Source organism: Felis catus, chromosome B2 (genome assembly GCF_018350175.1).
Source record: "Felis catus isolate Fca126 chromosome B2, F.catus_Fca126_mat1.0, whole genome shotgun sequence".
Lineage (NCBI taxonomy): Eukaryota > Metazoa > Chordata > Mammalia > Carnivora > Felidae > Felis > Felis catus.
The window spans coordinates 76,691,321-76,707,203 of NC_058372.1; the positions used below are offsets into that span (position 1 = coordinate 76,691,321).

The 15,883-nt window shown below is 38.6% G+C and overlaps 1 protein-coding gene across 10 annotated transcripts in view; it reads right to left on the bottom strand.

Moving 5' to 3' along the window:
* The window catches only part of SNX14 (sorting nexin 14), a 124,443-nt gene extending 111,640 nt beyond the window's left edge, over positions 1-12,803 (bottom strand). For 9 of the 10 annotated variants that reach the window (XM_023254160.2, XM_045057808.1, XM_019830924.3 and 6 more), the window contains exon 1: positions 12,495-12,803. In XM_023254160.2, the coding sequence (XP_023109928.2) occupies positions 12,495-12,694 (200 nt within the window). In that variant the 5' untranslated portion in view covers positions 12,695-12,803. The remainder of the gene's footprint in view (positions 1-12,494) is intronic. The other variant, XM_011282475.4, reaches the window with a different exon arrangement.
* Between the last annotated feature and the right edge of the window lie 3,080 nt (positions 12,804-15,883).

Consider the following 15,883-nt stretch of genomic DNA (forward strand, 5'->3'; position numbering starts at 1 on the left):
GAGCTCTGGGGTGACAGTTCAAAGCCTGGAGCCTGCTTCAGAATGTGTGTGTGTGTGTGTGTGTGTGTGTGTGTGTGTGTCTGCCCCTCCCCCACTCATTCTGATTCTCTCTCTCTCTCTCTCTCTCTCAAAAATAAACATTAAAAAAGATTTTTAATTGATAATTAAACTAAAAGAGTAAGTATTTATCCTACTTTTCCAATTTGAGCTGTACTAAATTGTAACTAAATAAACCTAACAGATGAAGTAAAGCAATTCTAGACAGAGAAAAAAAAAGAATTCAAATTTTAAAATATACACAGAATAAAAAATATGAGAAAATCATCATGTTGCAACCTATAATGAAGTAACTCATCATGTTGCAACCTATAATGAAGTAACTCATTCAGGGAATAAGTGATAAAAACCCAAAGAGAAGGTTTGTTGGGCAAAGTATTAGCTGTCACTACCCAATTCCACAAAAAGTGAGGCAACTCCATCTGATGTGGAATTATCCTCTCAGGTGACATAAGATGTACATAACATCACCAAAGCATTCTGCACACACACACACAAAATCTAAATATGATTGAACTTATAAATCTAACACCTTGTCTCCAAAAAAAAAAAAAATTGCAGGTGAAGACATAAAACAAAAATCAAAACAAAAAAACAAACCAAGACACCATGAGGAAACTATTAGCAAAAGTGAAAAAATGACCCAGTTTCTTCAACAAGTCAATGGTGGGGAGAGGAGAAAGAAGTAGGTAATGAAGAGTGTTCTATATCCAGGTTGACAAACTATGACATGTGGGCCAAATGCCACCCACCTTGGTATGGCTCTCAAGCTATGAGAAGTTTTTACATTTTTTTAAAGGTTCTTTAAAAAAAATGAATATGGGACAGAGACCTGATGCAGCCCAAAAGTCTAAAATATTTACTATCTGACACTTTACAGAAAAACTGTGCCAACTCTTGTTTTAAATTATAAGAGATTTATAAAAGCTTAAGAGATGTAGATGTAGATCTACAATGAGTGGATCTATTTTAGATCCTAATTTGTATAGTATACTATAAATTTTTATACAATTAGGAAAATTTGATTACAGACTTGTTATTAGATATTAACCACTATTAATTTTTTAAGGTTATGGTTTTGTGTGGAAGTGATTTTTTAAATGGGGAAAGTTCAGATTTTTTTTCTAAAAATGCAAGATATTGCTGGTTATTGAACCTGTGTGATGAGTGCTGGGAAGTTCCTTGGACTCTCTTTTCTTTCTATGTATGCTTGGAAACTTTCAAAACCAAAGTCAATAAAAAAGACAGTTTTAGCAAGACCAAAAAATAAAAGAAAAAGAGAAAATACAAAATATATAAAGTATAGAATAAAAAAGAAATAATCACAGGTAAAACTGAAAAGAAAAATGAAACTATGAATAATTATGTTCATAACCTGGATAACCTGCAGGACATAAATTTCTAGAAAAAGACAAAAATGCTAGAAATTATTATGTGAAGAACTAGGTAACTTATATAGACCAATTATCATTACAGAAATTAAAACAGGAATCAGAGATCTGGCTGAAGGAAAAAAAAAAAGGTCCTGACCCAAATGGTTTTACCAAACTTTAATGAGATAATCCCTATCCTATACAGATGGCTTCAGGAAAGAAAAAATTAGAAAAAGCTGGTAATTTAGAAGGATTAATATAATTTTAATTCCCAAATCAGATAAAGAATATAAGATGAACATTAGGTCTATTTTAATTTATGAAGTATTAAGTAAAATATTAACTAAAACTAGCAGTGTATCGTAATGAATAATAATACATCATAAGAAGGGCATGTTTTTAAACAGCTCATTACCTTTAAATCTATATCATCACAGACTAAAGGAGAAAAAAAAAAATCTAAACAGTGATGCCTCTTGACCTAACCACTAGTTTACAGACAACAGAGAGGGAAAGGAATATACCCAACAACACTACAGGGATATAAACAACAAAAGCTAGACTATAAAAAACTCCAAAAACATATGGCCCAGTTTCTTAAACAAATAAATTGCAAGGTTAAAACAAAGTAGGCTGTATGTGAAGGGGAGGTAGCTTTCAGACCAAAAGATCATACTTGGATCTTGATTTGACTAACTGTAAAAAGTTGTTTACAAATAAGATTCATTATGGATAGAGTAACAGACAAAAACATGGTAAAGTATGTGAAAATATAGTAAAATATTAATAATGGTAAAATCTAGGCAGTACATAACTGGTCATTTATTGTAAATTCCAACATTGCTGTATGCTTAAAGTTTTTTTTTTTTCATAAAATGTTGGAGGGAAATTCTAACAAATTCAGGGAAATCTGAACATTTAGTGGATATTTGATGACGTTAAGAAACTATTTTTTTTTAATGTGATGTGGTATTGTGGTTATGTAAGAAAAAAGGACTCTTGTCTATTAGAGATACATACTGAAATGTTTAATGTTGTTTATAAATAAAATATGTGGGATTTGCTTTAAAATAATTGTGGAGGGAGATATTTGACTTTGAGCTCATAATTTTTTAAGCTGGGTGACAATGGTTTCTAAGAGGCTTCATTATATAATTCTATTTTTACTTATATATGTTTAAAATTATCCATAATAAGATTTTTAAAATGAAAAAAAAAAAGGCGATTAAAAAGAGCAGCAGCACTTAGGTAGCTCAGTTGGTTGGGTGACTGATTTAGGCTCAGGTCGTCATCTCAGGGTCCTAAGATGGAAATGGAGCCCCCACTCCACGTCAGGCTCAGAGCTGAGTGTGAAGCCTGTCAGCCTGCTTGAGATTCTCTCTCCCTCTTCCTCTGTCCCTCTCCCACTCATACTAGCGCTCGCTCTCTCTCTCTCTCTCTCGCTCTCTCTCTCTCTCAAAAATGAAAAAAAAAAAAAAAGGACATTAAGAGCAGATCTAAATGTAGAGATTATTGATGTTCATGGATGAAAACTTTAAAAACAGTAAAGATATCAATTCTATCCATATTAAGTTACAAATTAACACTGTGGTGGCATTAAATATGACTGCAAATTTTCTGACACTCTTCACATAAAAAAGCAGGAGTTTAGGGGCACCTGGTTGGCTTGGTCTGTAGAGCATGCAGCTCTTGATCTCACAGTTATGAGTTCAAACCCCACATTGGACATGGAACCTCCTTTAAAAACAAAAAAAGCAGGAGTTTAATTTCTTTCCCCTTAAATAGGGGTTAGCCTTAATAATTCACCTCAACTAAAAGAATGGGGCAGAGATGCAACTACCTAACTTCCAAAGGTAGGTCATAAAATGGATATGGCTTCTGACAAGGTCTCTTTCTCAGGATGCTCACTTTTGTAAGCCAGCACCATGATGGGGAAAAAAGCCACATGTAAAGGTTGTATATACAAGTTCTGGGCTGTAGTCCCACCAAGATCACACTCAACGATAAGCATCAACTGTCACACATGTGAATGAATAAGCCAACAAATTACTATTCTAGCCCCTTGCCTTCATATACCTAGCTGATGCACAGTGAACACAGACCAACTCCTGTCCAAATTACAGTTCTGTAAGCAAATTAGATGTTGTTGTTGATTTAAACCACAAATTTGAGGGATGGTTTATGTGACAATACATAAACAAAACAGAAACTACATTCAAAATTCCAGCTCAATCTTTTGAGAAATTTGACATATTCATTCTAAAATGAATAGGGAAAATAAAGGTTTAAAAAGAGCTGTGCCAACTTTGGGAAAGAAGGGCCAAGAGTGAGAATTTGTCCTAGCAAATATAAAACCACACTGTAAAACTTAACAGTATTGTTTAAAAAAAGAAAAGGAAAGAAAAGAAAATCTGTTACTGTTATAGGAAGAGAAAAATAAAAGAAACAGAACTTGGAGTGAAAGATCTATGAAGTTTGGTAACAAAATACATGACACTCTAGAGTCTATCTGTCTGGGTTAAAATCCTGGCTATGACACAATGCAAATTACATACCTTCTCTGACTTGTCTGGTCCTCTATAAAATGTGGCAATAATAATACCTAATCATAATGTTATTATGATGATCAAATAAGATCAAAAAAGTGCTTAGAATAGCCTGTCACATACTAAGTTAAGTGTATGTAAGCCAGTCGTGGTAATTTAAAAAGTAATAAAGAACTATCAATGAAGTAAAAAGACAACCTATGGAATGCAAAAAAAATTTGCTACCCATATATCTGATGAGATTAATATCTAAAATAAATAAAGAATTCAGGGGCACCTTGGGTAGCTCAGTCGGTTGAATGGCCGACTTTGGCTCAGGTCATGATCTCACCGTTCATGGGTTCAAGCCCCACATTGGGCTCTGTGCTGACAGCTCAGAGCCTGGAGCCTGCTTCGGATTCTGTGTCTCCCTCTCTCTCTGCACCTCCCCCACTCATACTCTCTCTCTCAAAAAATAAACACTAAAAAAAAAAAAAAAAAAAAAAAATCATACAACTCAAAGAGCAAAACAACAAATAACCCAATTAAAAAAGTGCAGAGGACCTGTTGCATGTCAAAACTCTGTAGAAATGATATAGCCAGTAAAGTGCTCAGTGCTTCAAGATGACTGTCCGTGTTTATAACCTTGATAAAGTGTAGACTTTATATAACAAATGCCTGAGAGCTCTCCCTCCTAACTTTGTTACCCAAATGTGGCCTTAGATGGTTTTCAACTGTTACGTATTTTCTCTCTGATGTGGAAGTTGAAAGGTCTTTTCTGGCACCAACAGGCAAAACCACTAAATATGGAAAACCTGACTCTTTATCAGCAATGTTGTCAGAGAAAGATCATAAAGGAGGGGGAATAGGAAAGTGTATAAAGAAAACACCACTTCAAATGAAGCTGGGAGGTCAGAAAGGGGATCTCTCACAGCCTACCACTCATTAATTGCAGACCCCAACATGAAGAGAAATACCTCGCACTGCCAACAGGAAGAAGCCTACCTTACTACTCCAACAAGGGGGAGAAAGTTTCCATGTACAGCAAGCCCAGCCAGTGAGGATATACCACAACTCTATCAATGCAATCCCTACCAAAATAACCCCAACATTCTTCACAGAGCTAGAACAAACAATTCTAAAATTTGTATGGAACCAGAAAAGACCCCAAACAGCCAGAGTAGTGTTAAAAAAGAAAATCACAGCTGGAGGCATCACAATTCAACACTTCAAGTTGTATTACAAAGCTGTAATCATCAAGACAGTATGGTACTGGCACAAAAACAGACAGATCAATGGAACAGAACAGAGAACCCAGAAATTGACCCACAAATGTATGGTCAACTCATTTTTGACAAAGCAGGAAAGATTATCCAATGGGAAAAAGACAGTCTCTTCAACAAATGGTGTTGGGAAAACTGGACAGAAACATGCAGAAGAATGAACCTGGACAACTTTCTTACACCATACACAAAAATAAACTCAAAATAGATGAAAGACCTAAATGTAAGACAGGAAACCCATCAAAATCCTAGAGGAGAAAACAGGCAATAACCTCTTTGACTTCAGCTGTAGCAACTTCTTACTCAACATGTCTCCAGAGGGAAGGAAAACAAAAGCAAAAAATGAAGTGTTGGGACCGCATCCTTCTGCACAGCGAAGGAAACAATCAACAAACTAAAAGGCAGCCTACAGAATGGGAGAAGACATTTGCAAATAACATATCAGATAAAAAGTTAGTATCCAAAATCTGTAAGGAACTTACTAAACTCAACACCCAAAAAACAAATAATCCTGTGAAGAAATGGACAGAAGACATGAACACACATTTCCAAAGAAGACATCCAGATGGCCAACTGACACATGAAAAAATGCTCAACATCACTCATCATCAGGGAAATACAAATCAAAAACACAATAAGATACCACCTCATATCTGTCAGAATGGCTAAAATTAACAACTCAGGCAACAACAGATGTTGGCCAAGATGCAGAAAAAGAGGAACCCTTTTGCACTGCTGCTGGGAATGCAAACCAATGGAAACTGGGAGAGGTGCAGCCACTCTGGAAAACAATATGGAGGTTGCTCAAAAAATTTACAACCACTTTAAAAACCATTCAAAAATGAAAAACCATTAAAAATACAAAAATTCTGATTCAAAGGGGCACATACACCCCAAAGTTTATGGCAACAACTATCAACAATAGCCAAATTATGGAAAGAGCCCAAATGTCCACTGACTGATGAATGGATAAAGAAGATGTGGTACATACATACAACGGAATATTATGCAGTGATCAAAAAGAATAAAATCTTGCTATTTGCAACAACGTGGGTGGAACTAGAGTGTATTATGCTAAGTGAATTAAGTCAAAGAAAGATATGTATCATATGACTTCACTCAAATGTGGAATTTAAGAAACAAAACAGATGAACATAAGGGAAGAAAAGGAAAAAGAAGTTAAAAAGAGAGATGGAGGCAAACCATAAGAGACTCAAATACAGAGTTATGGTCATTAAGGAGGGCACCTTTTGGGATGAGTAGTGGGTGTTATATTTAAGTGATGAATCACTGAATTCTACTATTGAAATCATTATTACACTATATGCTAACTACCTTGGATTTAAACAAAACTTAAAAATTAAAAATAGTAAAACATTTGTATATTTTTTCAAAAAAAAAAAAAAAAACAACATATGCCACCACTCAAGTTCTTCCAATGGACTTTTACTCAAAGAAGCCCCTGCCATCTTCTCCTTTTCTCTATTAACATTCCTCTCGTTTGATGTTCAGACTTGTCTTTGCTTTCCCATAGCAGTTGCAATTGTTCTGCTATTCCTGAATAAACCCATTTTGCTGGTAAAAAAATAATTAATTAGTTAATAAATAATAATGCAAGCGAACCTAAACAGACATTTCTCCAAAGAAGTTATAAGAAATACCAACAGGTACATGAAATGATTCTCAATATCACTACTCATCAGGGAAATGCAAATTAAAATCACAATGAGATATCCCCTCACACCTGTTAGAATGGCCATCATCACAAAAAGGAACTACTGGGACCACATCAAAATAAAAAGCTTCTGCAGAGCGAAGGAAATAATTAGCAAAACTAAAAGGCAACTGACAGAATGGGAGAAGATATTTGCAAATGACATATCAGATAAAGGGTTGGTATATGAAATCTCTAAGGAACTTATCAAACTCAACACCCCCCAAAAAAAATAATCCAGTGAAGAAATGGGCAGAAGACATGAATAGACACTTCTCCAAGGAAGACATCCAGATGGCCAACCGACACATGAAAAAATGCTCAACATCACTCATCATCAGGGAAATACAAATCAAAACCACAATGAGATACCACCTCACACCTATCAGAACGGCTAACATTAACAACTCAGGCAACAACAGATGTTGGTGAGGATGCGGAGAAAGAGTTTGCATTGCTGGTGGGAATGCAAGGTGGTGCAGCCACTCTGGAAAACAGTGTGGAGGTTCCTCAAAAAATTAAAAATAGAACTACCGTATAACCCAGCAATTGCACTACTAGGTATTTATCCAAGGGATACAGCTATGCTGTTTCAAAGGGACACATGCACCCCAATGTTTATAGCAGCACTATCAACAATAGCCAAAGTATGGAAAGAGCCCAAATGTCTGTTGATGGATGAATGGATAAAGAAGATGTGGTGTACATATATACAATGGAGTATTACTTGGCAATCAAAAAGAATGAAATCTTGCCATGTGCAACTATGTGGATGGAACTAGAAGGTATTATGGTAAGTGAAATTAGAGAAAGACAAATATCATATGGCTTCACTCATATGAGGACTTTAAGATACAAAACAGATGAACATGGTAAAGGGAAGCAAAATAATATAAAAACAGAGAAGGGGACAAAACATAAGAGACTGTTAAATGTGGAGAACAAACAGAAGGTTACTGGAGGGGTTGGGGTGGGGGATGGGCTAAATGGGTAAGGGGCATTAAGGAATCTACTCCTGAAATCATTGTTGCACTATATGTTAACTAATTTGGAGGTAAATTAAAAAAATAAAATTTAAAAAAAAAGAAAGAATGGCCATCATCAAAAAAACAAGAGATAACAAATGTTAGTGAAGATGTGGAGAAAAGGAAACAAGGGTTTGGTGTACTGTTGGTGGGAATGTAAATGGATACAGCCACTATGAAAAACATTTTGGAGGATTTTAAAAAAATTAATACAACTGTTTTATAATTCAGCAACTCCACTTCTGAGAATATACCCAAAGGAAACAAAAACACTAACTTAAAAAGATATCTGCACTTGCATGTTCACAGTAAAATTTTTACAACAGTCAAGATATGGAAACAACCTAAGTGTGTATCAATGGATGAATAGACAAAGAAGCTGTGGTATATATACACAAAAAGAATATTATTCAACCATAAGAAATGAAGAAATCCTACCATTTGGGATAATATGGATGGACCTTAAAGGTATAATGCTAAGCAAAGTAAGTCAAACAGAGAAAGAAAAATAGGGTATGATCTCACTTATATGTAAAATCATAAGAAAAAAAACCTCATACAATAAGACATCAGACTGTGGTTACAAGAGGTGGAGCATAGGGGACAGGAAACTGGAGGGAGCTGGTCAAAAGGTACAAACTTTCAGGAATAAGATAAATAAGTACTAGGGATGTAATGTACACCATGATGACTATAGCTAACAATTAAACTACAATTAACTAAAACTACAACGACCTACTAGTATACGTTCACTAAAATGACTAAACTAAATCCACAGACAGTATCAGACAGAACAGTCAAATGTTTTTGGCAGGAGTGAAAATTAGTATAACTACTTTGTAAAGCTATCTGGCAGTATCTACTTAAGTCAAAGAAACCCATACACTATAACTAAGCATTTCCATTCATGGGCATATACCCAAAATAAATAAGTCTACCAAAATAAATATATATGAGAATATTCATAGCATTAATAATAGCCAAAAACTATAAACAAGTCAAACGCCCTTCAACAGAAGAATGGATAAACAAAGTGTGTCATATTCCCAGTGGAATACTGCACAATAACAAAAGAGACTGAAGTACTGATATACACAACAGTATGGATAAATCTCAAACACAGAGTGAGAGAAAGAAACCAGATACAAGAGGACCACATAATTACATTCATATGAAATTCAAAAACAAGCAAAACTGATCCATGGTGACTGAGGTTACTCACAAAGGTGTCTGCTGGCATGCTAGAATAAATGAGATAAAAATAACTGCTAACATTTAATAAGAGTATGTTCTATATGCTGAGCACCAATTTAAACACTTTCCATGTATTAACCACTTAGTCATCAAAATAATCATATAATGTAGGTACTAGTATTATCTCTATTTTACAGATAAGAGGACTGTGACAGGTAAAAGTTAGATCACTTATCCAAAGTCACATAACTGATTAATGGAGGAGTCAGAATCAAATTCTTACAGTCACGCTTAGGTTCAAAACTTTCACACACAACCATAAATTGCCTCAATAATTAATGAAAACTCTTAATACAATACCTGGGCCAAACAAAACACTCACAAAGTGTTAGTTAGCTATTACTACTATTACCATTATTATTAGTAGCATTAACTTAAAATATTCCTTAGTATAACACTCAAATACTCAATACTATGATTGCTAATTATATCTATGCTCCTACTTTTCCCTAACACTACCATAAAGGTGATATCACAAATAAATTGAAATATATAAAGTATGTTACTCTATTCCTCCCACAAATCACTTACAATAGCCAAAAGTTATATCTATTTATCTCTCCACAGATAACATTCATAGCCTTAATTGCTATCAAAAGAAAAATTTATATACTAAGCAATACTTTGAATACCTTCAAGGCTATAAGAGAAAAAGTTAATTTTGAAAAAGAGTCTTATTCTAAGTTTTACCACATAGAGGTAAAGCTCCAAATCTACATACTAACCACTAAAGATTTTAAACTGAAAATTTCTTTTTAAGTTACTTCTGTAAACTAACTGGTGAAATACCTGTGTAAAAATCACTTTTTGAAGGTATGCATTAAGTATATCTTCTCATTTCTTCTAATTCCATCATTACGCCCCTGGTATTTTTTATATTTTACATACACACACACATTTTTTTTTTAAATTTCTAAACAGATGTGCCTAGTATTCCCCACTCCTAGAAGGGACCACATTTCCTTATGTAACAGTCTTCTAGAGATAGCCACAGCATACATAAACACACGTTTATATGTACATATTAATGTACACACATATATTTTTTCAATTTTTTAAGTTTGATTATTTATTCTGAGAGAGACAGAGAGACAGGGAGGAGCACAGAGAGAGAATCCCAAGCAGGCTCTGCACCATTAGCACTGTGCCCGATGTGGGGCTCGAACTCATGGACAATGAGATCAGGACCTGAGCAGAAACCAAGAGCCAGACGTTCAACCGACTGAGCCACCCAGGTGCTCCGTGAATGTGCACACGTACTTTAATGAAAATCACACAATACGCTGAAAAGCACACTATATACACTGTCTTGCACCTTCCAAAGGCTTTTTCCTGTTAAACGGGTACCTAACCATTCTTTCATTTTATTTACTTGTTTAAGTAAACTGTACCCCAATGTAGGGCGTGAACTCAAGACTCTGAGATCAAGAGTCCATGCTCTATGGACTGAGCCAGCCAGGCACCACAGGGTACCTAACCATTCTTTTAGTAAAGATAGTTCTATGATGTTTAAGATCACTTTTGCTGGTTTCAACACTAACAAAGGAAAGTACCAAAAACAGTCTGAAAAAAAATTCTTTGAATAATACAAACAAAGATACAGGGTACAGATCAAATGGTATTCTATGACTTAACAACATAGAACACTAGACGCTATAATTAAGTAGACAACCTCAGAAATCTAGTTCAACCTGATCCTACATGTCCTACTTTGGACACCTAAACTGACCCATCTACCGAAGGAGACAGGTTAAAAATTCCTGGACAAAAGTTAAGCACAAAAAGTTAACCTTTCATATTAAAGCTGTTAATCTAGAATACCTTCCAGATGACAGAAAGCGAAGTACTTCATAATTAATTTCCACTCTGCTAAGGATTCTTAACAGAATTCCTTCAGGTATTCCTGAAATCAAACATCTTACTATCACAATCAAATCACATTAGATCTGAAATGATATTTTCCAGTAAAATATCAATCGTTATTTAAACCTAGTATTATATAAACCCAAAGTCCACCAACAAGAAAGCAAAATGGCTAGGGAAAAAAAATCTGATCCGTCACACGAAATGGTTGCCTTAGAGCAAAATTAAATAACCAAATTCCTGGTGAACGCTTTCCCATTCCTCTCTTTAGGGATCAACTACCTCGGTAAAGAGTAAGGATGCTTTCATGTTCAAAACATCAGAAAAAACATCATATAGATAGATACTGTTGCTGACAAGTGTCTCAGACTTCTTTCCGCCAAGAGCAAATCCGGAAATAATTTGAAGTTCTCCTCCACTACCTACTTCATCATTTCTAGAAATAGCTAACTGAAGGAAATCAGTTTTATTTCAGGGGCAGAACCTTCCGATTTCAAAGTGTCAACTGAATTTACCAATTTTAAACTTTCAGTCTTCCCTTTTCGAATATTCTAGAGATGTCAAGACAGAGACTATTTCACTTTCTGACTTCGATTCAACAAATCTTTACAATTACCCGTTTTAACCAACCACACTTTGAGGAAAGCTTCAGCTACAAGGCTGTGTGTGGCGCGCGCGTGCTTCGGCTGCGTGACTGTGTATGTGTGCACACGTACATGCTTATGCAAGCTGTGTGCGCACGCGCGCGCCTCAGCTGTAAGACTACATATGTGTGTGCTTTGGCCGCAAGTCTGTGTGTGCGCGCGCACTGGCTGCAAGGATGCGTGCACGACTGTGCGCGCTGCGGCTGTAAGACTGCGAGCATGTGTGCGCGTGTGTGCGCGCAGCGGCTGTAAAATCGTGTGCGTGTGTGTGCGAGTGTGCGCAGAGCGGCTCTACGACTGTGTGAGTGCGAGTGTACGCGCACGCGCGCGGTGAGAGCGAGGGGAGTCGGCCTAAAACTGTGGCTGCTGCAACACCTAGAACCCTCTCGTCAGCTGACTGGACCGCCCCTGCAAGGTCTCTAATTGAGACGTACATATACATTTCACTCTTCTGAAAAACAACGATGATGGAGGGCCAGGTTACAAGAAACAGGTGAAAACTAGGTAAGAATCGGGGCCAGGTGTCTCAGAAGACCCGGCCTCAGGAAGGGGGCTGGAACGCACCCCACCCACGCTCGCACTTCCGGGCCCGGACGCTCCGCCCGGCGCCCCGAGGCCCCTCTTCCCAAGGCCTCGGAGCCGGCCGTAAGTCCCGCAGCTGCGCAGCCCGGGCGGTCTCCACACAGTGAAGCAACCCGGGCCTGCGCCTGCGGCCTCGCAGAACAGCCGCCCGCCAGCTCCCCGCTGCAGCGTTACCTGTTGAGAAGTAGGGAGGCGACGCTGAGGCAGAGCAACAGGAAGCAGAACAGCGGGTACTGGCGGCAGATCTCGCGTCCTACGTCGAGCCGGAGCCGCTGCTTCAGCTTCTCCCCCATCGTCCGCACCCAGGGCACCATCTCCGTTTGCGTGGCTGAAGCTGTGCTACAGGTTGAGGCCGAGGTTGAGGCGACCCCCATCAACCTCCCGCGTCTCCGCCCCCGCCGACCTGGCGGCCACCCACACAGCCGCCGACCGGCGGACCGACCGCCGGCTGCAATCGCCCAAAGCCCCGCCCAAGGCCCCGCCGCGCGTGCGCGGCCTCCCCCCCCCCCCCCCGTCACAGCCGGCCAAGGGGACTGCCGCACGACGTGCCCGAGATCGTCACCCCTTGGAGGCCCAGCGCGTCCCGCAGCTCCTCCCTCCAGGGCAGGGTCGCACGCCGGCCTCCCAAGGAGGGCCCGACTTCACTGGCTACTGGCCTCTTTTGGAAATCGGGGGGTAAAGTTGCAGCACCCAGTAACCTTCGCCTGTATCGCGGAGGAGTGAGAGAAGGTTGTGCCGGAGCACGGGGTAAATTACAGCCCCGAGCAGCCGCCGGACCCTGCCTGCGGGACATCCTGAGCTCGCGGTGTCCTCTGGGGACTGTAGTTTTTGTGACGCGAGCGGGCGGGGGGATGGAGTGCGTGGTCCTGGCCCCCGCCTCTCGGTGGGGACCCGTCGAGCTTTACGTGACGCCCAACGGAGAGAATGGAGTCCTTATTTGGCGGGGGCTGGGTAGGGGAGGACGCGTGAGTAAACCCTGGAATTCGGGAGTCAAACCCACCGGGCCGTCACCCCCTTTGAGTGTGCATTCTGCGCGCTCACAGGCAAGGTAGAGCTCAGGTCACCATGGCCTTGCCGGTCTAATCAAAATCCAAGTGTTTGGACAAGGCAGGTTGGCAGGTTAGGTTAAATCCCTCCGGTCTCGTGGAGCTTTCGATTTAGTTAAGTCATCACATTTCTAAATTTAATATATGATTTTCCGCCAGTCGGAGAGATGCAAGAAGACATCATCGTAACAAGTAAAATTTATTTAGACGGCGCGCTAAGCACTTTCATTTAACTTTCAAACATTTACCTCATGATGTAGATACTCCAGTTTTTCCCATTTTGCAGCTAGATTACGGAGGCTAGCAAAACCGGGATTTGGAGTTCTAACCCCAGAGCCGGCGCTCTACTGCTGCGTGTCATTTTTTTCTTCCTTAGGATCTTATCGTCCAAAGTGCGGAAACAGATACGCTCAGAAAGTATATATTGTTTAAGTGGGGTATGTGCGGTTTCATGAATACTTTTCCATTTTACTCCAAATACAAGGACCACCTTTAATGATGCATTATTTTCCTTCAGAATGTATCGTCCCTATTCTATTAATGCTAGTTTTATTGACATAATGATTACCATTTTCTATCCTAAATTTGTACACCTTTCTAATAAATTTTTAAGGATTAATATCAATACAATTGCGCAAGGGTAAGAACATGATACATACTGTCAAGTTTCTTCCTAGAATGGTTTACCAATCCACAGTAGTATATAAAAGCATTCATATTTCACTGGTCGTCATTAGGGATGGTTTAAACTAACATCACAATATACTCATACTGTACCATTTCTGATTAAATTATTAAAATGCCATGTAACATCACTGGAAAACTAATTGCTTTTTTTAATGTTTTGAAGTACAGGAGAAAACATTTAGTATATTAATTTCACTTCTGCAGCCTTTTAATGGTCTTTGAATTATCTAGAACCCCTTGTTTATATGAACATCCTAGGACTACACTGAAATATAAATAAAAGGTATATGTTGAATTAATCTACATGTATCCAGGGCCTACGGTGTAGTTGAGTACAGTACTTTAATACTTGTGCAAGTTACTTTATTAAACTTTTCTGGGAAGTTATATTGCCAATCTTATTCTTTATAAAGACTTGTTCTGAATTTACTGTTCAACTTTGTACTAAGAGCCAAAACATTTAAAAAGCAAAATGTTTTTTGTTTTTTTTTTTTTAGCGTTTATTTATTTTTGAGACACAGAGGGACAGAGCATGAACGGGGGAGGGTCAGAGAGGAAGACACAAAATCCCAAGCAGGCTCCAGGCTCCGAACTGTCAGCACAGAGCCTGACGCGGGGCTCCAGCTCATGGACCACGAGATCATGACCTGAGGTGAAGTCAAGACGCTTAACCGACTGAGCCACCCAGTCGACCCTAAAAAGCAAAATGTTTGATTTTCAAGTTAGCCTTAACAACATCCAACTTAAAGATGGCTTTTTCCCCATGACGTTATTAGAGGAAATTTTGAAATAACCTAGACAATTTAAATCTTCGTATTATGTTCAGGAAAAGTAAAAACTAAAAATAAATTTCTGCTATAAGGAAAATCCACAGCTGGGGGCGCCTGGGTGGTTCATCCCTTTAAGTGTCTGACTCTTGATTTCGCCTCAGGTCATGGTCTCACGGTTGTAGGATCCAGCCCTGCATCGGACTCTGGGCTGCCAGCTCGGAGCCTGCTTGGGATTTTCTCTCTCTCTCAGAAATAAATAAATGAGGGGCCCCTGGGTGGCTCAGTTGGTTAAGTGTCCGACTTAGGGTCAGGTCGTGATCTCATAGTTCATGAGTTTGAGCCCCGTGTCGGGCTCTGTGTGGACACCTCAGAGCCTGGAGCTTACTTCAGATTCTGTGTCTCCCTCTTTTTCTGCCCTCCCCCCCCCCCTCAAAAATAAACAAACGTTAAATAAATAACTTCAGAAATAAAATCCATGCCTAAAGCAAGAAAAAGAAATTTGGGGTGTCTGGGTGACTCGGTTGAGCATCCCACTCTTGATTTTGGCCTAGGTCATCAGCTCACAGTTCGTGAGATGGAGCCCTGAGTCGGGCTCTGCACCGACAGTGCAGAGTGGGCTTGGGATTCTCTCCTCCCCTCTTCAGCTCTTGCACATGTGCACTCTCTCTCTCTGAAAATAAACTTAAAAAAAAAAAAATTATGGTTGATACAGACTTCATAAAATAAAATACTCTTATTTCATTAAATGTTTTTTCTTTAACCTTGTGGTCTGTTATCAACACACACAGAGCTTTAAACTTTTTTCCCAAACTTTTATTAGAAGTTTTGAACTTAAAGCAGGAATATGGAATATCCACAATCAATCCTAATTCTGAAACCAGCTCCACCTTCTACTAGCAGTATTTTATTGAGCAAGGTTAAGTTGATCTACCTCAACCTGTGCATCCACAACTCTAAAAGAGAGATCTCTTAAGAAGTTTTAGAGATTTAAATTGGATGTAAAGTACCTACTAAGTGTCTTTATACAATGATTAATACAAAAATTTTCTTAAATTATTCT